Below are 21,446 nucleotides of genomic sequence, written 5' to 3' on the forward strand. Positions count from 1 at the left end.
GCCGTCCGCGGGAGCGGCGGCCGGCCCGCGTCCCCCCCGCTCACCGGGAGCGGCCGCGGCTGCGAGCCGGGGAGTGCCCGGCCAGGGGGCCCGCACCCCGCGCTCCCCGGGCCTCCTGCCCCGACGGAGGGGCCTGCGTGATTGTTCCCCCCCCCACCGCCGCGGGGTGCCGGGCGGGCTGGGGGGCGATGCGCTGCGGTGCGGGGCGCGATGCGGGCGGGGGGCTCCGCGCCGGGCGCGGGAGGTGGGCGGCGCAGCCCCAGGTGATCAGCCGCACCACCTACGTGGGTCTCACTGCCCGCGGGAAGGACGGGGGGGGCCGAGGGGGGCGAGGAAAAAAGAGCTATATTTGTACAAACGCTGCGCTCGCCTCTCCGTGCTGGGAGGGCTCTTTGGAGAGATCTTAGGAGCCTTTCCGAGGGGCTGATATAGATATAAGGACATTTCTGCATCGCGTCACGTGACATAATTACCACTAGAATCAATCAAGATGAATTGCACGTCAGCACACGGTGGGGATTTTTTCTTAGTTGATCCTGTCCAAACCCTCTTGTGCAATAGATGGATCTTGTTCAATGCATTGAAGCCTCCTGGTTGCTTGCAATCGCAAAAAGGAAGACATGACCGAGTTTGACGATTGCAGCCACGGCGCATCCAATATGTATCTGCCAGGGTGCGCCTATTACGTCTCGCCCTCAGACTTCTCGACGAAACCCTCTTTTTTGTCGCAGTCTTCGTCCTGTCAAATGACTTTTCCTTATTCTTCTAATTTACCTCACGTCCAACCTGTGCGCGAAGTGGCGTTCAGGGAATACGGATTAGAGCGCGGCAAATGGCAGTACAGGGGCAGTTACGCGCCCTACTACTCGGCTGAGGAGGTGATGCACAGGGACTTTCTGCAGCCTGCGAACAGGAGGACGGAAATGTTGTTCAAAACGGACCCGGTCTGCGGCCACCACGGACCCTCTCCCGCCGCCCCCAACTTCTACAGCTCGGTGGGGAGGAACGGCATTCTGCCGCAAGGCTTCGACCAGTTTTACGAGACGGCCCCCGCACCCCCGTACCAGCAGCACTCCGAGGGCGAGGGGGATGCGGACAGGGGCGACTTGAAAGCCCAGAACAGCACTTGCAGTAAAACACCTTCCAGCCAGGAGAAGAAAGTGACACCAGCGAACGGCTCCGATTCCCCTCCTGGTGAGGCTGTTGCAGAGAAGAGCAACAGTTCAGGTAGGTACCAGTAGTAAACTGGGGGCAGGAGTACAAGGCCAACACTTTGTCAAGCCGCATTTTATGTGCAATTTTATAAGCATCCGAAGGATTTTATATATCCTATAAGATTTCCTTTACCGTTGTAAAGCGTGTTTACGATAGGAAACCAATTTAGGTGGGCTTAAGGTATTCTTGGAAGAGGATATTAATTGTTATTAAATTGTTGATTTGGCGGGGGGGAGATGGGGAGACTTCACAGGTAGTGCTCGGAGCTGCCTTCGGTTTAGAGCTTGAGATCTTCTCTTGTTTGGGGCGGGGGGGGGGGGGGGGGTGAGAGGAGTTTGAGAAACTTGGAATTTTTCCAGCCCATTTAAATGTCTCTCTGTATTGCTCGAAGTGCTCTCCTTAAAGAAGAAGTTGGGATATATTCGCTTTTTTGCTGTTACCCAGAGAGTAAAAGCCCCAGGAATATATATATATATTTTTTTTATATTTTTTTTTTTCAACTGCCAGAGGGCTGCTTTCCAGGCCATGGGATATTGTCAAAGTCTCTAATCTCTTCCTAGCTGAGCGTGTTCGTAACAGCAGCATAAATCAGTTTCTGCTCTCTTGAATTTCAGCAATTCCCCAGCGGTCGAGGAAAAAGAGATGTCCCTATACCAAATACCAGATAAGAGAACTGGAACGGGAGTTTTTCTTCAACGTGTACATAAACAAAGATAAAAGACTGCAGTTGTCCAGAATGCTCAACCTCACTGACCGGCAAGTTAAAATTTGGTTCCAGAATCGAAGGATGAAAGAAAAGAAACTGAACAGAGATCGTCTCCAATATTTCACTGGGAATCCCTTATTTTGAAAAAAAAAAAAAAAAAAAAAAGCAAGGAAAAGAAAGAAAGTAAGGAAAAAAAATTTAAAAAAAGAGAGAGCGAGAAAGAAAAAAGGAAGAAAGAAGAAAAACAAAGAATCTCTCGGTCTGTCTGACCAGCTATCTGAATGCAAAAGTAAATTGGTTTACATGACACATCCAAGCTGCGGAACTCAAAGTTTCATTTTCATGTGCAACTCCACACACTGAATGGCCACTGGAGATTTCGGGGCTTGGCGGAGCAGACTCCTGATAAGGGGAAACTGGGGTAAATCCAACTGTCCACTCTCGAGTGTTTCTCGCCAAAGGTGCTTTCTTTTTTTTTTTCCTCTCCCACAGTACCAGCAACGGACCTGCAGTGTGTCTGGTAGTTTTTGCTTATGATTCATTGAGTTCGGGGGGGGCTCTGTTGTTGCTTTTGAGCTAGGGTAACACTCTCCTCCCTTTAAGTGAATGCGGTTTATTTAAGAGATGGTAAATGTACGTTCGCTATATATAAAATATATATATATATGTTTCTATTGTCATCCAAAAGCATGGGCCACTGTCTTTTTGATGTGAATAAATGGTTTCTAGTAAAGTTAAGGTTATAACTTCCGTGCACTCTATGGATTTCCATCCCTGAAGGGTCCTAGCGGTTCCGGGCTGCAGCCAAGTTCAGTTAAATAATAACGGGAGGAAGCCTAGCCGTGCGGTGTTCAACGTATTTGAAACAAGCAGCGGTTAGGTGCGTGACTCCGCGCTGGAGGTGCGCGCAGCCTTCCCTCTCCGCCGCGAGGCAGAGCCAACATGGCTGGCTGCAGCCCACCGCTCGGCTGCTGCCGCGCTCAGGGTAAACAACGAAAAAGGCGCTTTTTTTCTTTTTTTTTTTTTTTTAAAGACTGGTCAGGCTCCCGGTAAGCTCGGAATCCCCATCGCCAACGCCTGTTTACTTGTTAGCGAAGGGTAAGGCAGAACCGAGGGCTCAGAGCGAGTCAGACGAGGGAGCTGTAAACAATTGGTGATAGCGGGGGGGGGGGGGGGGGGGGAGAAAAAGAAGGAAAAAAAAGGAAAAATAATAAAAACCGGGGCGGCAGAGGGGTGGATCTGTTCAGCCTCGGCAGGGCGAGCGGAGCGCGGCGGGCCCTGCGCGGGGGCAGGCGTCGGCTCCGCGCCTCGCCGCTTCGTCTGTGCGTGACCCGGCCGGGCTGTTTACAAAACCTTGAACTGTCTAGACAACACCATAAAACCCGAGGTTCCAAACAGCTTAATTGGGTTATATTATACACCTTCGGGGGGGGGGGGGGGGGGGGGGGAAGAGATTTCCGCAATCTGCAATAAAGGCGAGGGGTGAGAAAAGAATTTGCCCTGTTTTTTTGAATAGGACGAAGCCGCTCTCGCTCCACTCGCGGGCAGGGAAGGCAAAAGTGCCCGAATCGCTCAGGAAAAGCCCGAGAAATCAAAAACATCGACCGATGGAAGCGGAGGGAGGCAAGACTAAAACAAAAAAAAAATTTTTTAAACTCTTTAGCAAGAAAAACATAAGTGTATGCCTTTGAACTTCCAAAATGTCAAGGTCATCACCTTTAACCTTTCTGAATAATTAGGCGCCTTAAGGTTCTTCTGTTATTTTCAACCACCACCCACTCTCTCTATCGCTCGCCGTCTCCCTCCCTCCTTCTCTCACGCACACACGCACAGCCACACACGCGCAAATTACCGCATTAGCGAACGCAGCTTAACGCGGAGAACATCCCGGGTGGGTCGCGGGGAGCCCTCCGCGGCGTGGCGGGGAGCGTGCCCTGCTCCGGTCCCCGTCATCCGCAGCCCGGCGGGCTCCCCGCTCCCCTCGCCGTTCTCTCCCGGGAATTCGCCCCAAATCCCCCCCCCCCGCCTTTTTTTTCCGCTTCAAAAAAAAGAAATTAACAAATTGCTTTTTCGCTGTGAAAAAAAAAATAATGCGGGGGCTGTAGGCAATGCTTGGTAATTTAGAGAGAAAGACGGTGTTTCTCTGCGGCTTTTCTGCGGGTGCGCGCTTCCCCGCAAAGACGGTTGACGAGAGATGCGGAGGTCGCGGGGAATTTCTCTATGCGTCCCGCCTGACCCCCCCCCCCCCCTTCTCGAAATTCTCACGTCTCCCTGGAGCCGTCGGGTTTTCCCCCGGCCCCGCTTTAGCGGGTCCTTGCGCCCCTGAAACCTGCAGACGCTCCGCAAGCGGCCGGCGGGCACCGCAGCTCCCCAAGCCGGCCCCGCACAAAGCGCCCGGCGGCGGCTGTTCCCGGGCTTCTGCCTGGCAAAGGCGGGGAGAACCCCGCGCCGGGGAGCGAACCGCGTCGGGGAGGAAGGCGCCTGGTCGCGGGGAATGCTCCCCGGTGCCTCGCGCCCAACGGCCACGGGAGGGCGCGCGCGCGCCCCGCAACGCCCGCCGCGGCGCCGGCCCCCCGATAATAACCCCCTCCGCCGCTAATAAAACGTCTAATATATAAGTAGCGATAAGATTTCAGGGCCTTCCAAATGAGAAAATAAAGCATCAAAAAGATTTATTAAACAAATAAGCCGTAACCGTGTGACGCGCTTCAGAAATACGCCACTTTTAAAGGGAAAAAAAATTTTTTTCCCTTTTTTTTGGGTCGTAATCTTTTATAATGCACCCGAGCTTTAAAAAAAAATCCCATAATTTTAAGAAAGAAAATAAAAAACCCACAGCGATATTCAGAATTCGTTCCTTAGAACGAAAATCTGTTGACTCCTTTAAGGACAGCCTTAGCGTTGATGGAACAAAAGTAGTATAAAAAACCCCATGTGCTTCCACAGTTTATCATCGATTCTTATTCCAGGCTTTTCTTAAATAAACCTCTAGGTACAGAAAGCGTAATTTTAAAAACACGTTTTATTTGAAGGCGAGATTAACTTTAGACCCTGAGAGTGTTTATTTAAAAAAAAAGAGAGACAGAGAGACTAAAGCGAAAAGAAGATATTTTTAATATCCGAACATCACCTTGCCAAGACATTGCTGAATGAAATCCCCCTCCTTAAAAGCACTATGGAGATCCATTAAAATTAAACTAGAGATTAGAAAATTAAAGTGAAGCTTATGAATTTCCTGGAGGCTCTCCAGCGACTGAGCATGTTCCTTTTTTCTGGTTTTCTGGTTTATTTTTTTTCCCTCCAGTGCGCACTTTCGGTCAAAATCTGAGGAAAGAAAGGGTTTCACTGCTTTCTGCGTATTCGCAGAATTCATCGGTATCTATTTCACGCCGGCTCGCCGTTTTTTAAAGCCCGGTCTCTCGCCAAAGTATTTGTTGGCACTTTGTCTGCCCGGCTGCTGGGGTTGTGGGTTTTGTTTTTGGGTTTGGTTTTTTTTTTTTTTTTTTTTTTTTAAAGAAGTTCATTGTTAACAGTTTCCTAGAAATAGCCTTTCCGTCGGCAATAAACCGGCTTTGTGGGATTTGAAATCCTCGGGGTCCCTGTCGCCGCAGCCGGAGCACCCCGCGGTCTCTCGGTGCAGATACCCGTTTCGGGAGGGAAACGGGGGGCTAAGTTTCCGCCTGTGTCTTTTTGTTCCCGGGCGTGGGAGCGCTCCTAGGGAGTACCCACGCCAGCCCCAGCCCCGCAGGCTCCACGCGAGGGGCCGGAGCCCCCCGCAGCGAGGCCGGTCTCCGCGAGTGAGAACGGGAGAGGGCAGCCAGGATGCATCGTTAACTAAAAAAAAAAAAAATTTATATATATATACTGGGATATGAAAAAGCCGGTTTCCTCTTTTTCGAATCATGGTGTAAACGTGATGATTCTGTGCGAGTCTGTACCACCTCCCTTTTTCCTTTTTTTTTCCCTCCCCCGTCTCTGTTTTGTTCCCTTTAGACAGAAAACGCTGTGAGCGATTTCCAAACGCTCGTCCTCTAAGGGCATTTGCCTGTTCTCCGCTTAAACCCCAGAGGCGGCAGGACCCTGCCGAGAGCCGAAGGTGCAGCCCGGACCCCGCGGCCGAGCTCCCCGCCGGGAGGTGCCCACGCCATACGCGATCCCCCGTGGCCGCAGGGACACGGCAACGCCACCGGGGAAGGGCTGGGAGCGCAGCCGGTGCTGCTGTGCCACCCCCGCGCTCCCAAACGACACCTCGGAAGATGTGGCCAGCCTGCTATTTTGTTTATTTGATAACCTTTCACGATTAGGAAAAGGCATCATGTCATCAGGATGTTCCCCCCCCGCCCCGACCCCCCCTCCCCGCCGCCCTCGGTCAAAAAAATCCAGGGAATCCGAGCCCTCAGCCCAGACGCCGACTCTTTCTATGAAAATATGGAGCATAGAAATCTGGGCAACGTGACAGTCTCCTTATTAAAAGAAGAAAGGACACAATATCGTAGCCAATATTTTTTTTTTCCTTAAATAAGAACAGTTCCTCAATCTCCCTGCTATGTAACAGCGTGGCATAAAACGTAGGATCCGCGGGTTTAAAGGCAACCTAAATAAAACGCTGAAATCGAGTAAATGAAAGGGTTTTTACTAAAAGCTTCCTGGGTTCCTGCCGGTCTTTAAAACAAGATATTTCTCGCAATACCTTTGTTACTGAAGGCATCTGCAAAATATCCAGCCTCTTCCACAACTCCCTCCCATCCCCCTCCCGTAATGAGGCACAAACACGGCAAATTGCAACTATGAGAATCCTCAGCACCGCCGAGGGGAAGAGAATAATCGTGTCCCCACTAATGAGGTTTAGGGAGATCAGGCAGTGAAAAGGAAGCCCCGCTGCTACGTCTGGTAACCCCAAGTTTTTGGCCCTGACATTTGCCAGAGGAGAGAGCTGCGGTGTCCACCTACGCCTTATCACAAATAGCAATTTACCTCTGCATGGACCCATGGGTTCGGGTGGTGGGAATTTTCCCCCCCCTCCCTCGTTCGGAAAAATATGGGGCTCTGAGAGCAAAACCTTTATATTAATGTAGATTGTATATCTCATTTATTGCACAATATTGATTTATTTATTAATGTTAATTACTTGATTCCATTTTAATATGATTTAAAACAAGAGTGACATTAAATGCCCAGAGCCCAAGTCCCCAGTTCCCCAGCGGCTCTCGCATGTTTATTCAACTTCTATTTACATCAAACTTAAACTTTCCTACTGTTCATTTTTAATAAAACAAAATCGCTGCCCGTTTTTAACATCCCTGATGATTTATCGTGAGGGAAGGGTCTTGCGGAGCAGCTTGCCGGCCCCGAATACGACGCTTCAGTCAGCATCGCCCGAGTTGCCGTGTAGTGACATGCAAGAAATTCGTGTTCTCAGTTAAAAAACCCAAAGAGCCCTCACGCCTGCCGAGGGGCCGAGCAGGCAGCCCCTCCAGCCGCGGCCGGGCTGCGCGGGGGGCGGCTCCGCGCCGGCCGGCGGCCGCTGCCACTTCGGCGTGGGGCGAAACACGCTGGCCGCGGAGGGTCGGCAGCTCCGGCTTGGGCCGGGACATGCCTGGGACCCCTCTTTTCTTTGACGTGTAAATAGAAATTACGAAAGAGCCATTTTGATGGGCATAAAATTCCTGATTAGATTTCACAGCCGAGCCTTTATCTGCGTCCGGGAAAATAGTATTTTGTTTCTTCAAACTCTGTGGGTTGTCCGGGCTGTTGTTGAAGGAGAGGAAATTGCTGGAAAGCCCGGGGGGGGGGGGGGGGGAAGGGGGGGACACGCGGGGACGACAGGGACGCGGCGCTCGGCGGGAGCGTCGCGGGGCTGCGGCGCGGCCGCGCTCCCGGCGCGGGCACGTCTTAGCCGTGGCTCTGATCATGATCTTAAGTTGACATCTCGGCCGAAAGCCCGGTCCCCCGGCCGGCTCCCGGCGGCGGGGAGGGCAGGGGAGGCTGCGGAAGGGTCCCGAGCGCTGCGGATGTCGCGGAGGGGGGATTATCGCGAAAACTCTCCGGCCAGCCGGGAGCTCGGGCGGCGGCGGCTGTAAAAGGCACTGGCTCTTAACCTGACAATGATGTTGTATTTGAACAGCTGCGATAAGCTTTGGCGAGGTCTGTCTCATGGCCACAGCGGAATTTTGAGCGGGGTTATGGTTTCCAGCCGCGCAAAGCGCAGAACCTCCGAAATGCCGGGGAAAAGGGGGAGATTTCAACCCCACGCCGGGTGGAAAACGCGTGTTTTCTGCGGTGCCAGAGGCGCAGTGGAATTTTTGGAAACCCTTTCACGTGCTGCCTGCTCTCGAGGAGCTGAAAGGGTGCCTGGGTGGCAGAAAGGCCCAGAATAAACCGGCGGGTGGATCCGAAACAGAAATTATCAACAAGTTCACTTTGTCTGGGTGAGAGTCCTTGGCAGCGTTGGTCCCGGATAAGAATTACCCCAGTTCCAGAATAGCTTTAAAAAAAAAAGGCAAAGAAAAAGAAAGGGAAGAAAAGAAAATGAAAAGGAAAGGAAAGGAAAAGAAAGGAAAAGAAAAAAGTGTAATAAACAGTCTGTACCATCACTATTTAAAATATCATACCTTCGAGTGTAAAAACAGGTACGAAGTGGGGGGGGAACAGGAAAACACCTTTAAAATGTTGGGAGGGAAAAATCTGATTTGTTATGTGGACGGTACTGTCGTCTTCCGTATTTTTTTCTTTTTTTTTTTTTTTGTTTGTTTTTATCATACAGATGCAATTCTCTTTCTTCTTAAAAAACAAAGAAAAAGGAAAGGAAAAGTTGCTCGAAGAGTTGCGGTGAGGGTAGGAGTTTCCACGCGGTTTTTTAAAGAGCGATACTACAGAAGGAGAAATTATCTTTATGATGCTTTCTGTTTTTCTGTTTCCAGGGTGAGCAAAATGCCCACTTTTTTTTTTGTTTTTCCTTTTCTTTTTTTTTTTTTTTTCCTTCCCAGGCGGTCGGGGGAGAGCGAGCGTTGTAAAATGATTTTTTAGGAAGGCAGCCTCCCTATAAAAGTCGAGCTGTGACACACGTCTCGCTTTTTAATACTTGAAGGTTTGCGTTAAAACAAAAATTGACCTTCTCGGTCAGCAGCGGGGTGGGGGAGTGGGGGGAGAAATCGATGGCGTAATTTTCAATAATTCATAACGCGGACGCCATTATGCTAAATCTTAAACTGTTAATCTTCTCCTTTACAAAGTCTCGATTGATTTGTTAATAAAATACTTTCCCGCGCGCGGCAACAGAGGGTATAACTCTCGGGGAAAGGGAAAAAAAAAAAATAAAAGGGAAAAAAAAGCTTCAGAAGCAAGAAAATTACCGGTGCGCGCCCGGGAATGCAGATGAGGCTTTTTATTGATCGCCCCTGATTCTCCTTAATACGCCTTAATAAATCCCGCAACCTTTTGTCCCCCCGCGCTGTGCGGGGGGGGGAGTGTGGGGATGGGGGCAGCGCTCCCGCGCCGCCCCGCGCCACGCCGCGCCGCGGAGAATCCGCGGCGCGGCGCGGCGTGGCGCGAGGCGGCGCGGGTGGGAAGGTGGGGTTGGGGGGGGGGGCGGCCCCGCTCCCGTCTGCCGCAACCGCGGGGGAGGGCGGTGTGTGTGGGGGTGTGGGTCGGCGCGTTGCGGTGCGGTGCCGCGCCGGCGGCCTAGGGGTCGCTGTTGACCGCGGCGGGGCGGCGCGGGACGGCGCGGCGGGGGGCGGGGCGGCGGGGCGGCGGGGCGCTGCCATTGGCCCGGCTGTCATGTGGTCGCGCGGAGGAGGCATCCCCCGCGCTGGCGCTGGGGGGGAACGGGGGGGGGGGGGATGTCTTTTTTTTTCCCCCCCTTCCTAGAGATGTCAGCCCGCAAAGGGACGCAACCTCTCCTCTCTCCCCCGCAAAATTCCGCCCCAAAATGTCCTTCCCCAACGGCTCTCCCGCCGCCAGCACTTTCCTAGTTGACTCTCTCATCAGCGCCTGCCGGAGTGACAGTTTCTACCCCAACGGCGCCGGCATGTACATGCCACCTAGCACAGACATTGGGACGTACGGGATGCAAACCTGTGGACTCCTTCCGTCTCTGGCCAAAAGAGAAGTTAACCACCAAAATGTGGGTATGAATGTACATCCGTATATACCTCCCGTAGACACGTGGACAGACCCGAGCAGATCCTGTCGAATAGAGCAACCTGTTACACAGCAGGTCCCCACTTGTTCCTTCACTACAAATATTAAGGAAGAAAGCAATTGCTGCATGTATTCCGATAAGAGGTCCAAACTGGTTTCCGCAGACGTCCCTTCCTACCAGAGGCTGGTGTCCGAATCATGCCCCGTTGAGAACCCCGAGGTTCCCGTCCCAGGATATTTTAGACTGAGCCAGACCTACGCCACTGGGAAAACCCAAGAGTACAATAATAGCCCCGAAACGAGTTCAACCGTAATGTTACAGTTAAACCCTCGCGGCAGCTCCAAACCGCAGATACCTGCTCAACTTCAGCTGGAAAAGAAAATGAATGAAAACCCGAACAACCAGGACAGCACCGCCAAAGTCTCTCAAGTGGAAAGTCCCGAGCCCAAGTCCGCGTTGCAAGACGAGCGGAGCTGCCTGCCTGAAGGCTCCGTGTCCAGCCCAGAGGTCCAGGAGAAGGAGAGCAAAGGTCTGTATTACCGAGTCTAAGCCGTGCCGTGGTGTACCTCCAACACGCCAGCGCCATAAAGCACGCTCGAGTATACTAACGAGCATCACAGCCATCGCGTTTAATGCTAAGGAGTATCGGGCTGCAGGTGCTGTGCCTCGGAAGATTTTGGCAGGCAAAAAAAAAAAAAAAAAAAAAAAAAAGGCTACGCAAAAGGGCCCAGAGATTTTGCTGTTAGAGATCTGCCTCTCTCCCGTGCATGCAGACCACCTCCGTGGTGCGGGGAATGCAGCCGTGTGCTCCTTAACGCTCTGCAGCAGCCAAAAGCAGCCCCATACCTCTAAAAAAAAAGAAAAAAAAAAAAAAAGCAGGTCTGGAGGTTGTAAAATACGACCGGCTCAACTTTTCTCTCGTAATATTTCGCTGAGAATTTTTTATTATTGTTATTTATTTATTTGTTTTCCACTGAGCCTTACTGCCGTTTGATTGCATTTGAAGTTAATTACAATCCTTTTAAAATAGGTGAGGAATAGGTGTTACCCTGCCAGGCTGGGTAAAGTTGGAAGCAAAAGCACAATGAAAGCAGCAGCCGGCTATCTGCCAGGTCCAAAGGCGGAATATTTCAATATGGTGCTTTAGATAACCTTGGGTTTGTCTCTAAAAGCGCAACAGCATTTTGAAATGCGTTTGAAAGCTGAAGGTGGTGGTAATCTGGTTTAATTTTCCCTTTAAAAGTGCGCTAAAGCCTTCCTTTCGACCGGCGTGTGTCGAAGAATCCAAAACCGGGAGATTTTCTCCTGTCAAAATGTACTTTGCAACCTCTAGGTCGATTTTTACCCTATGTGTGCATGGATATTCTTTTTGTCTGAATTACATTTAACAGCACAGGTCTAGGTTGGTGTGGGGGCAGATTTCTTTCTGGTGGAAAAGAAAGAAAAAAAAATCTAAAAGGAAAATGAGAAAAAAAAGAAAAAATCCGAGGTAGAGGGTGTTGATTTCTCGTGTGTCTTTCTGGTTGGGAAAACGCCTGGGTCTGCTCCTAGGTGTGCCGGAGCGATGCAGCTGGGGGCCGGGGGGAAGCCACTTCAGAGCAGGGTGCTCCGGTGCTCGGTAACCGGGAGATTTTCGCAGCAAGCGCCGTGGCGAGCCTAGACCCGTTAAAAGGCGGCCACGGGGCCGGCGGCAAGGTGGCTGCAACGCCCAACGGCGGCCGGGCGAGACCCGAGACCCTGTCTGGCGGGGGCAGAGGGGCGGGGGACCGCGGGGCAGGGGCCGGGGCCGAGAGAGCCCCCTCCGTGCCCAGGGCCCTGCTCGCTGCCCACCGCCACCACCTCTGCCAGACACCGCAGAGGAGGGGTCATGGCCAAGGGTACACTCTAACAGCCTGAGGTGTTATTTTTATTTTTATTTTTTTTCCCTTCTTCTCCTTTGATTTTGATAGAGGAAATCAAGTCTGATACTCCAACGAGCAATTGGCTAACTGCAAAGAGTGGCAGAAAGAAGAGGTGTCCTTATACTAAACACCAAACACTGGAATTAGAGAAAGAGTTCTTGTTCAATATGTATCTCACTCGAGAGCGCCGTCTAGAGATCAGTAAGAGCGTAAACCTCACTGACAGGCAGGTCAAGATTTGGTTTCAAAACCGCAGAATGAAGCTCAAGAAGATGAGCAGGGAGAACCGAATCCGGGAACTGACCGCTAATCTGACCTTCTCTTAAACCCTAACCCCGGGGGGGGCACCAGTGAGGAGTGGGCACAGCACCGCCACTTGCTAAAGGCAGGAGAGACTCTGGCAAAACCCGGCATTTTCCAGTTTGGTTTTGGTTTTGGTTTGTTTTGGGTTTTTTTTTTTCTGATAGAATGTGACTCTTCGTCCTTCTTTTAGCGCTGCAAGTGACTATGTATTACTATGATGAGTATATATAAAACCTAGCACGTGTAATTTATTTTTGTTCTCATCGTAATGCAGGGTAACTATTATTGAATATTATCATTTGGTCTTAACTTATTGGAACTGTCGAACGTCCAAGCAATGTGACTTTTTCATGTTTTTACTAACAAAATGGTATTTATGTGGGGCTGTTACACGGGCCATAACGTTTTGAGTACATTCAATACTTTAAGAAAAAGGAGGGGGGGGAACTTTGGGGGCGGGGGGAAAGAGAAGCACATTATAATGTAACTGTCCTCGCAAATGAACTAGAAATTGTCCTTCGTAAAATGGAATATTTCCTTCTTCTCCATTGTAGACATTTCCTTGTGGTGCATATGTGGAATAGTAGTCGTTCAGCAGCAATATGTCCTCTTGTGCATGTTCTGTTCGCATGTATAATGCAATAAACTCTGTAAACTACTGCGGTTCCTTTGGTTTTCTGCAAATGTTTAACGTACGGACGCAGGTCGGTCTCTGATCTTTCTCTACCAGCAACTCTTTGAACTGGTGTACCTTCTTTGCCATTTTCTGGTCTTTGTGTGTGTCTGCCTGGTTTTCTTTCTTTCTTTTCCCCCCTTCTCTTTTTTTTTGTTTCCCCCCTTCCTTTTTTTAGGGGTGGGGTGAAGACTGGGGCTGGAAATGATGTAAACCTAATTAATTTGTAATTGTGCCTGTAAACAAATGATTAATTGATAAAATGTTGTGTGATGTTCTCAGTCTGACAAACTGAATGCAAAAAAAAAAAAAAAAAAGAGGGGGGGGGGGGGGAAGAAAGAAAAACGTAGTAAAATATTACGACCTAAACTGGACATCCTCATCCAATCAACTCGTAAATGGTAAGTGATAAAGTATCTTTCTACTACAAGCTGTCAGCAATATGTGTGTCATTTTATTTGACGGTCGTATGTTGATTTAAAAAATATCAGTCACTGTGTGCTTGCAATGTGTAGGCTTTGATTTCGTGTCTTTACTCGCTTAAAAAAAAAAATCTTACCAAATGCAAGGCTGGGTATAAGCAAATGTTAAAGAGTTTCGTTCTTGGTCAGCTCAAGAGCTTTCAGAAGATGGTGGATGGGAAAATATTGCCTCAAACATCTGGCAGGGTTGGCTTTTTTTGAGGAAAAACTCTGCCAAGCGTGCTTCCCAATGCACACCAGCCTCTCCAGACCTACTTTTGTCGCCCTGCACCGTTTCTGTTTGCTCAGAGATGGTTTTATTTCGCGCAATTCCCTTTTAGTAGCACACATGCAGACACCGAAGTTCACGACTCTTAACCCTTTCCGTACATAGCTGAAAAATGTTCCTAGCAGGGCTGGAGCTGAGGAAGGGCGTTGAGTGCGAGAGAGAGCGCGGGTCGGTGCCTGTGCGAGCAGGAATGCTGAGCAGAGCTCCCATCGGCTTGCAAATGAACATGACTCCGAACTGAAGTGCAAAGACTTGGGCATACTTTCACCTTCAAACAGCACTGGAAAAATAGCGTGGCTACTGTTTGCGCCGGGAAAGCAGCTTGCTCGCGATCAACGCCCGTTCCTTCCCCACGCAGTTTCTAAATCGAGAAACGAGAGGCGAGATGGTGCCTTTGTTGTCTGCCTTGGTGACACTGATGCCGCTCATGTCGCAGCTGGTGGCGTTCCCTTTCGCTCTCCTGTCGCTGATATTTAATTTAGGCCAACGCTTTCTCCCGGGCACGCTCGCTGGCGGGGCGGAGGTACATTTTCCTCAAACCAAGGCATCACCATTTTGAAGCTGCGGGAGCCGCAAGCACGTAGGTATGTAGTGCTTGCTCTCGTTTCGAAAACAAACAACAAAACGGTGCTCGGAAGAAAAAAACGCTCTTTAAATAGCACATAGGTTTAAAGCGTCTTCTCTTTTCCTTTAAAGATACTCGCTATATCACCAAAGAAGTTTCGGCCGTGGGAAGTGATTAGCTGGCTCCATACCAAGTGTTTAACGTATATAAAAAAAGGAGGCTCGCTCTAATCCGCCTGCCTTATCAATTTCTGTCCGTGTGAAGCGAGGGACAGTTCTTCGCCATACCACGAACCCCTCTTCTGGAGAAAAATACAAGAGAAGTACGAAAACACAAAGGAAAATTCTAAAGTGAGATGAGAAAATAAAAAAATAAAAAAACAACAAAAAACCATAAACACCAACACAAACCACTCGCTCCTCTAAAAACTGAGAAAGGGAAAAAAAGAAGAAGAAGAAGAAAGGGAAGAAAACAGGCGAAGAGAGTAATAAATCACGGAATAAACAGGAATTTGGGTCCCTTCCTCACACCGGCCGGCGGGGAGGAAGCGCGCTGCCGGCGCCGAGCCCCGGGCGGGCCGAGCCGCGGGCCCCGCGCTGCCGCTGCCTTCCCCCTTCCCCCGGTGCCGGCACCGCGCCGGCCCTCGCGCGGGTAACGCACTGCTCCCCGCTCGCCGGGCACCGTTCCGCTCGGGGGGGGATCACAGGGCCGGGGGGGGGAGGGGAACCAAAAGAAAGCAAAGCGGGCAAAACCCCCCCGAAGCCAACCCTCCCGGAGGCATTGAACGTGGCCAGCGCGGCCCGGCCCGGCTCCCCCCGAAACGGGGGCAGCTCTGCGACAAGAGGGGGGCAGCGGCAGCCCCCCGCCCTCCGCGGGCCGGAGCCTGCCTGGCTATCCTGCTGCCCGCCCTCCTGCCCGCCCGGCCTGCTCCGGGCAGCGTCTGCCCGCGTCCCCCCCGGGCCGAGCCGGGCCCCTCGGGGGGGGCCGTGCTGGGGCTGCGCAGTCCCAGAGTTTGGCAGCGAGAAGAGCGTGTGTTCAGCCGCACGTCAGTCGCGCTCGGAGACACAGGCTTCGCTGTTTCCATCCGTCCATTTTATTAGGGACACATTAATCTATAATCAAATACACCTCATAAAATTTTTATTGAAAGGCATAAAATCATTACAGAGGTCTTCCACCTGTTTTAAAACAACACAATGGGCATCTCTTTTTAAAAGTGGATCCTTTCCATGGAAACTTTCTGTCCGGGGAGGGGGGAGGCGGGGGGGGGGGGCGGATAATAATTCCCGCACATGCTCTGAGATATGGAAGTGCCGCAATGTGCTTTTACTGTAACATTTTCCTGTTTTATGAGAAGTCGTTACAGTCCCAGCTTGCGATGGTTTGTTTTTACAGGCAAGAATCCCCCTTTCCCAGCGGGTTTCCTCGGCAGCTTGGAGTGCGATTAGCAAGCCGAGGCTGTCGGATTTATTTAAACACCCTGCCCCTCATTGATGAAGAAATGAATGGCAGAAATCACTCAAAGAGGGTGAAGAAATAGTCCGCGTCCGCCGCGGCCGTGGGCTGCCAGCGCGGCCACGCCCGCCGCGCCCCGGGCAGGCAGGGCGGGCAGTGCGGGCGGTGCGGGCAGCGCGGGCAGGGCGGGCAGGGAAGGCTGGGAGGGCGGGCAGGGAAGGCTGGCGGGCAGGGAAGGCGGGCAGGGAAGGAGGGCAGGCAGTGCGGGCAGGCGGGCGGTGCGGGCAGCGCGGGCGGCGCGGGCAGGGCAGCGCGGGCAGGGCAGCGCGGGCAGGGAGGCCCCGATGCGGTCCGGGCGCGCAGCCGGCGCGGCGCGCGGCCGTTGTTGATGATGATTTTTTTTAATCACAGCAGCCCCAGTTTAGCGGATTGATTTACTCGCAGTATTGGTAAATATGATCACGTGGGCCCCGCAACCAATGGTTGAGGGTTGCAGTCTGCAAAATACTACGATTGTTCTGCGGGAGGGTATCATACACAGTTAACAGAGTAACCTTTTCTATGACGAAGAGGGGAGCCTAAAATGTCGTCTAGTGGCACCATAAGTAACTACTATGTCGATTCTCTCATAGGCCATGAAAGCGAAGAAGTTTACGGGAGTAGATTCGTCCAGGGAGGTCACAGTGCGACCTCCAGGCCGTCAGGTGTGGCAGAGGGTTCAGATTTTTCCTCCTGTAGCTTTGCGCCAAAACCCACCGTGTTCTCCACCTCCTGGTCCGCGGTTCACCCTCAGCCACCCGCGGCCATGACCGGGATCTACCACCCCTACGTGCACCAGCCCCACTTAGGGGCAGCCGACGCCGGCCGCTACGTGCGCTCCTGGATCGAGCCCTTCCCGGGCTTCCCGGGCGGCGGCGGCGGCGGCGGCGGCGGCAGCGGCGGCGGCGGAGGCTCCGCGTCCGGCTCCGGCTCCTCCAACGGGCGCCACTACGGGATAAAGCCGGAGACGGGAGCAGCCGCCTCCTCGTCTTCTTCCTCCTCCTCCTCCTCCTCCTCCAAAAGGACTGAGTGCTCCTCGTCCCGGGAGTCCCAGGGGATCGGTGTGCCCGAGTACACGTGCGGCTCCTTCCTCCAGGAGCCCCGGGAGAAGGCGGCTGCCGGCAGCTCCAAGGACCCCGCCGCCTGCAGCCACAACCCCAGCCCGAGCAGCGAGCTGAAGGAGGAGAAACAGCAGCAACTTGACCCAAGTAAGTGGGAGAAAAAAAAAAAAAAAAAAAAGAGGGGGGGAGAGAGATAGGGACAGAGGCAGAGAGAGGGGCAGAGAGAGAGGGAGAGAAAGAAAGAAAAGAAAGAAAGAAATTGCCCCGTTGATTTACTGCCGAAACCTGTAAGGCTCGAATGTGCAAAACTGATAGTTTTACTAACCTATAAAAACGTCTAGACGCCTACCCCAGCGCAAGCAGCAACAAGCACCCATAAAAGACTCCACATAACCACCTACCATCAAGACATCATTTGTACAGTAAACAGACTGGGGCATTAAGGCTTTTATGATAATTCCTCCAAAGTTGTGAAAACAGTCCATCCTTCGTTAAATTAATTTAACGACCTTTCTCCCCCCCCCTTCCCTGTATACCTCCCTTCATTCCAGATAACCCTGCAGCAAACTGGATCCACGCTCGTTCAACGAGGAAAAAGCGTTGTCCCTACACAAAGTATCAAACTCTGGAACTGGAGAAGGAATTTCTCTTTAACATGTACCTCACACGAGACCGCCGTTACGAAGTAGCTAGGATTTTAAATCTCACAGAGAGACAGGTCAAAATCTGGTTTCAGAACAGAAGAATGAAAATGAAAAAGATGAACAAGGAGAAAGGCAATAAAGGAGACTAACGCGGGGGCAGAAACGCAGTTAGGGAATATTGCTTTAGTTTCGAGTTTGGGGCTTTCGGGTTTTGGTTTGGGTTTTGGTTTGTTTGTTGGATTTTTTTTTTTTTTTGGCTTGGTTTTATTCTTCCCCTGCCCCCTCAGCCCCCCATACGTTTCTTCCCCCCCCTCCCCTCCCCGAACGTTAAATCAATCTGGTCCTTTTTTTTTTTTTTTTTTAAAGATAGAAGTGAAACGTGGTCTATGTCAGGTATTTTGGGAAATTTTGTCTTGCTCGCCAACGTGTTTCGCAGAGTCGCTTCATCCCCCCTCCTCGTGCCCAGACCGTTTGGTTGGTGATATTGTGAGTGCACGTTAGCTTTGGGAACTCTATCCGATGTTAAATGTTTGACATGTTTCTTCAAAGTGATGTAGTCTAGATAGTTACTTTGCCGAAACAAAGATAAGGAAATTAATTATGATGACGATAATAAAATATATATTAAATTACAGTCGCTTAAATCAGCGGGGGTGCTGTGTTGTCCACGATTTGCTAAGAGGAAACCTTACCCGAAACCCCCGCTTTCTAGGTCAGAATTCCGCTCCTCCGCAATAGATGCCACGAGCTAACCCACCTCCCCCCCCCCCCCCCCCTTTTAGTGCACTGTTAGGAGGGTGTCTCGTCCTGGAAGCCGTTCGCAACAGGCCTCACGTCTCCCGGTCCCCCGGCTAGCTGGCGTCCCTGCCCCCGGTGACTGTTGTATTAATTAACCACCCCGCGCCTCGCGCTACGGACCTGCTGTAATTGTTGTCAGTTATTACACAATAAAGTCTGCCGTGACCGAACGACAGCGGAGAAATCTGTGCCCCCGTCGCGATGCCCTCCCCGCCGCCTGCCCCCCCACCCCCGCCGCAGTCCCGCCGGCGGCCCGAGCCGGGCCGGGCCGGGCCGGGCCGAGCCGAGCCGCACCGGCCGCGCAGGCCGGGGGCAAACCGCTGCCCCCGCCGCGCTCCTTTGCTCTCAGCGGGCTGCGAAGCACCGGGCCGTCTCGGGGAGTCGATTCGGAAACATTTCCGCACGGGGCCTCCGCAGCCGGCGAAGGAAAACCTCGCCCATTCGCTTAAACCGTATCTCCCCCCCCCTTTTCCCTTTGGCGGCCTCTGCTCTCCGCGCGCTTTAACGGGAGGGTCGGGGAGCTCGGGGTGGGGGGGACACGGCTGCTCCAGTGCGCCTCATGCCTTCTGCGTTTACAAACACGCGTGACTTTATCAAGATAATTGAGATGAAGTTCATTGTAAAAAACGCTTTGTTTAAAGAGTAACCATTAAAATGAAGGACCCGTAAATATTTACGAGCAGTTCGGTTAATGCAAGATTAAGGGGAGAGCCGAGAGACCTGGTGTTTAACGTTTTTTACCTCTGTTAAAAAAAAAAAAAAAAAAAAGGCCAAAAGCCTGCAGTGCCAGGAAAAGGTGTTGCATTGCTTCCCATCCATTGTCGAGAAGATACCTATAATTCTTTTAAAACAGGAAGAACCGCGGTATAATAAAACCATTGGGATGGCTAGACGTCTGGACCTAATGAGTTTACGATATGCTATGGCGCTTTTCTTTGAAACCACCTTATTTTGATGTTTGTGTTTGTTAGAGGGGAGAAAAAAGCCCAAAAAATGCAGACAAACGAGGTCTTAAAATCTTGGACTATAAATTTCAATACGTCAGCGTTGGGCCAAGGCAACAGACTCAAAAAAGACCCGAAGGTCACGAAACCGAGAGATTTTACGAAGTCCACTGATTTGTTGAAATGTATTTTATTGGCTATCCTATCGCCGTGAATCCTGCGGTGTTCGCCTCCATGTTCGAGCAGACAGCCGCGGAGGCGGTTGATCTGTACCCAACAGAAAGTAAACAATATTCGTGCAACGCGAATGCTGATGCTGTCAGAGGCCCCGTAAAGAAATCGTCACGCAGCCCACAACACCTCTTTTCCATATTTTATCTCGGGCCGATGGACAGACTTTACCTTGAGTATTTACTCCCCCCCCCCCCCCCCGTCCTTTGTTTACCTATTTCTAATACCGTGCGCGCTTATTTCAAAATGGCAGGAAGAAAATCGAACGCCTCGACCGATGAAACCCGTTTTTTCCATGAAAATTGCTTTTCGTGTCAAACCGAACAATAATTGAGTTCCTACCCGTTGTCTGTGTTAATCTCTGTTTGTGCATACGCACAGCCGCGTGCACACGCACTGCGCCGAACAACTCACAGGAATGTGTGAAGGGGGGGGGGGGGCGAACGAAGATGCGTCTTTACTTTCGTTTGCATAAATCAATCCATAAATACATAAATGCGCGGGCGAACAAAATAACATGTTCAAGACAGAAAAAGCACAGCTCCGAAGCTACCACACGTGGAGAATTCGCGCTGTAACGCGCGGGGAAACACGATCGAGAGCGCGGTACCAGCGGTCTTCAAAGCTGGGGCGTCTTTCCTGGCTGCCATGTGTAAACGGGGCGCGCTCTTGGCGTGTAGTTAATTACAGCACTGAGGGGAAAAAATAAAAAATAAAAATAAGAGAGAGTCATTGAAATTTGCTAAGAAAACGGCGCTGTAAACGGCGATCGATCAGGGGAAAAAAATAACAAATGAAAAAAAAATAAAAAAAAGAAGAAACCCAAGACCAGTGAGGGGAGGGGGCTCGCTCGCGGCCCCCCCCCCCCCCCGGCCGGAGGAGCGCAGGGCCGCCCCGGTGTCCCGCCCCCCCACCCCCCGGTGTCCCGGTATCTGTCCAGCGGCGGGTCCGGGGGAGCGGCGGGCAGCGCGGGCAGCGCGGGGCGGGAGGGCGCTGCCTGCCGCCGCCGCCGCGCGCCGCCAGAGGGCGCCCGCGCTCCACTCCAGCGCCGCTGCCGGGCCCCCGCGCCCCGCTCCGCGCCCCGCGCCCCGGCTGGTAGCCCCCGCGCCTTCGCGGCCGGCACCGCAGCCACACCTGGGGGGGGGGGGGGGGGGCTGTGGCGCGGGTGCAGGAAGCAGGCGCTGTTCCTCCGCGCCCCTCCGCAGGGGACGGCGGTGTTTCTCTGACCAAACCCCCCCCAGCCTGGCCTCCCTCCCGCCGCTCTCTTGCCGCGGGCATTCGCTGCTGTCCGTCCTTGCAGCCCCAAAAATCCGTGCTCCCTGCCTCCCCCCCGCCTGCCCCCGGGCTCCTGGGGGGGTCTGGGACGAAGCGAGGAAGGGGGGAGCGGAGACGGCGCTTCCCGGAGCGCGGGGAGCGGGGCCCGGGGGGGCGGCGGCCCCGAGGAGCGGCGGCAGCGCCTTCCTCCCGCAGAGCAGGGCTCGCCCCCTTCGGACCGCGTCCCCGAGCCGTGCTCACCGCTCACCCACACGTTTTGCTTTCTGTTTTTTTTTCCCCCCTCCCTCTCCCTCGGTCATGACGTCCACCAAGGGCGAAATGATGGAAAGTATATTCATGGGCATGATTTCCATTAAGTATCAATTAACCTGGAGCCTCAGCCATGCGTGCACGCCGTCAAGGGTAAATGTGCATCTCATTTCCCGGCGCTCCGCTCGCCTGCAAGGAAACGGCCCCAAGGGCCCGCAGGCACCGGGGCCCCTCGGACCCTCCCCCCAGCCGACTCCCCCGACTCTCCGCGCCGGACACCCGGCTGCCTGGGCCGGGTCTCAGCCCTCCTGCCGGGCACCGCGCCCGCGGGTACGGCGCGGGATCTGCGCGGCGGGGCTTTCGGCGGCTCCCGGGGAGCGCGCACCGGCGGGGGGGAGCGGGGGCCGCGGCCGGGGTGGACCGGGGCAGGGCTGGGCCGGGTTTTTTCTTGCCTGAGGAGCGGCGCATGTAAACTGAAGCCAAAAGTCCCCCCTGAG

The 21,446-nt window shown here is 52.6% G+C and overlaps 3 protein-coding genes across 3 annotated transcripts; all 3 read left to right on the top strand.

Moving 5' to 3' along the window:
- Positions 1 to 620: 620 nt before the first annotated feature.
- Positions 621 to 2,065, top strand: HOXD11 (homeobox D11). The gene is made up of 2 exons (XM_009934028.2): positions 621 to 1,227; positions 1,830 to 2,065. Exons 1-2 carry the CDS (start codon positions 621 to 623, stop codon positions 2,063 to 2,065), a joined length of 843 nt encoding a protein of 280 aa, XP_009932330.1.
- Positions 2,066 to 9,848: 7,783 nt separating this feature from the next.
- HOXD10 (homeobox D10) lies at positions 9,849 to 12,288 on the top strand. The gene is made up of 2 exons (XM_009934027.1): positions 9,849 to 10,590; positions 12,011 to 12,288. Exons 1-2 carry the CDS (start codon positions 9,849 to 9,851, stop codon positions 12,286 to 12,288), a joined length of 1,020 nt encoding a protein of 339 aa, XP_009932329.1.
- A 4,003-nt stretch (positions 12,289 to 16,291) lies between these two features.
- Positions 16,292 to 17,601, top strand: HOXD9 (homeobox D9). The gene is made up of 2 exons (XM_075430686.1): positions 16,292 to 16,955; positions 17,360 to 17,601. The coding sequence occupies exons 1-2, from the start codon at positions 16,292 to 16,294 to the stop codon at positions 17,599 to 17,601; spliced, it is 906 nt and encodes a 301-aa protein (XP_075286801.1).
- Positions 17,602 to 21,446: the final 3,845 nt, after the last annotated feature.

Source organism: Opisthocomus hoazin, chromosome 9 (assembly GCF_030867145.1).
Source record: "Opisthocomus hoazin isolate bOpiHoa1 chromosome 9, bOpiHoa1.hap1, whole genome shotgun sequence".
In the NCBI taxonomy this organism is placed as follows: Eukaryota; Metazoa; Chordata; class Aves; order Opisthocomiformes; family Opisthocomidae; genus Opisthocomus; species Opisthocomus hoazin.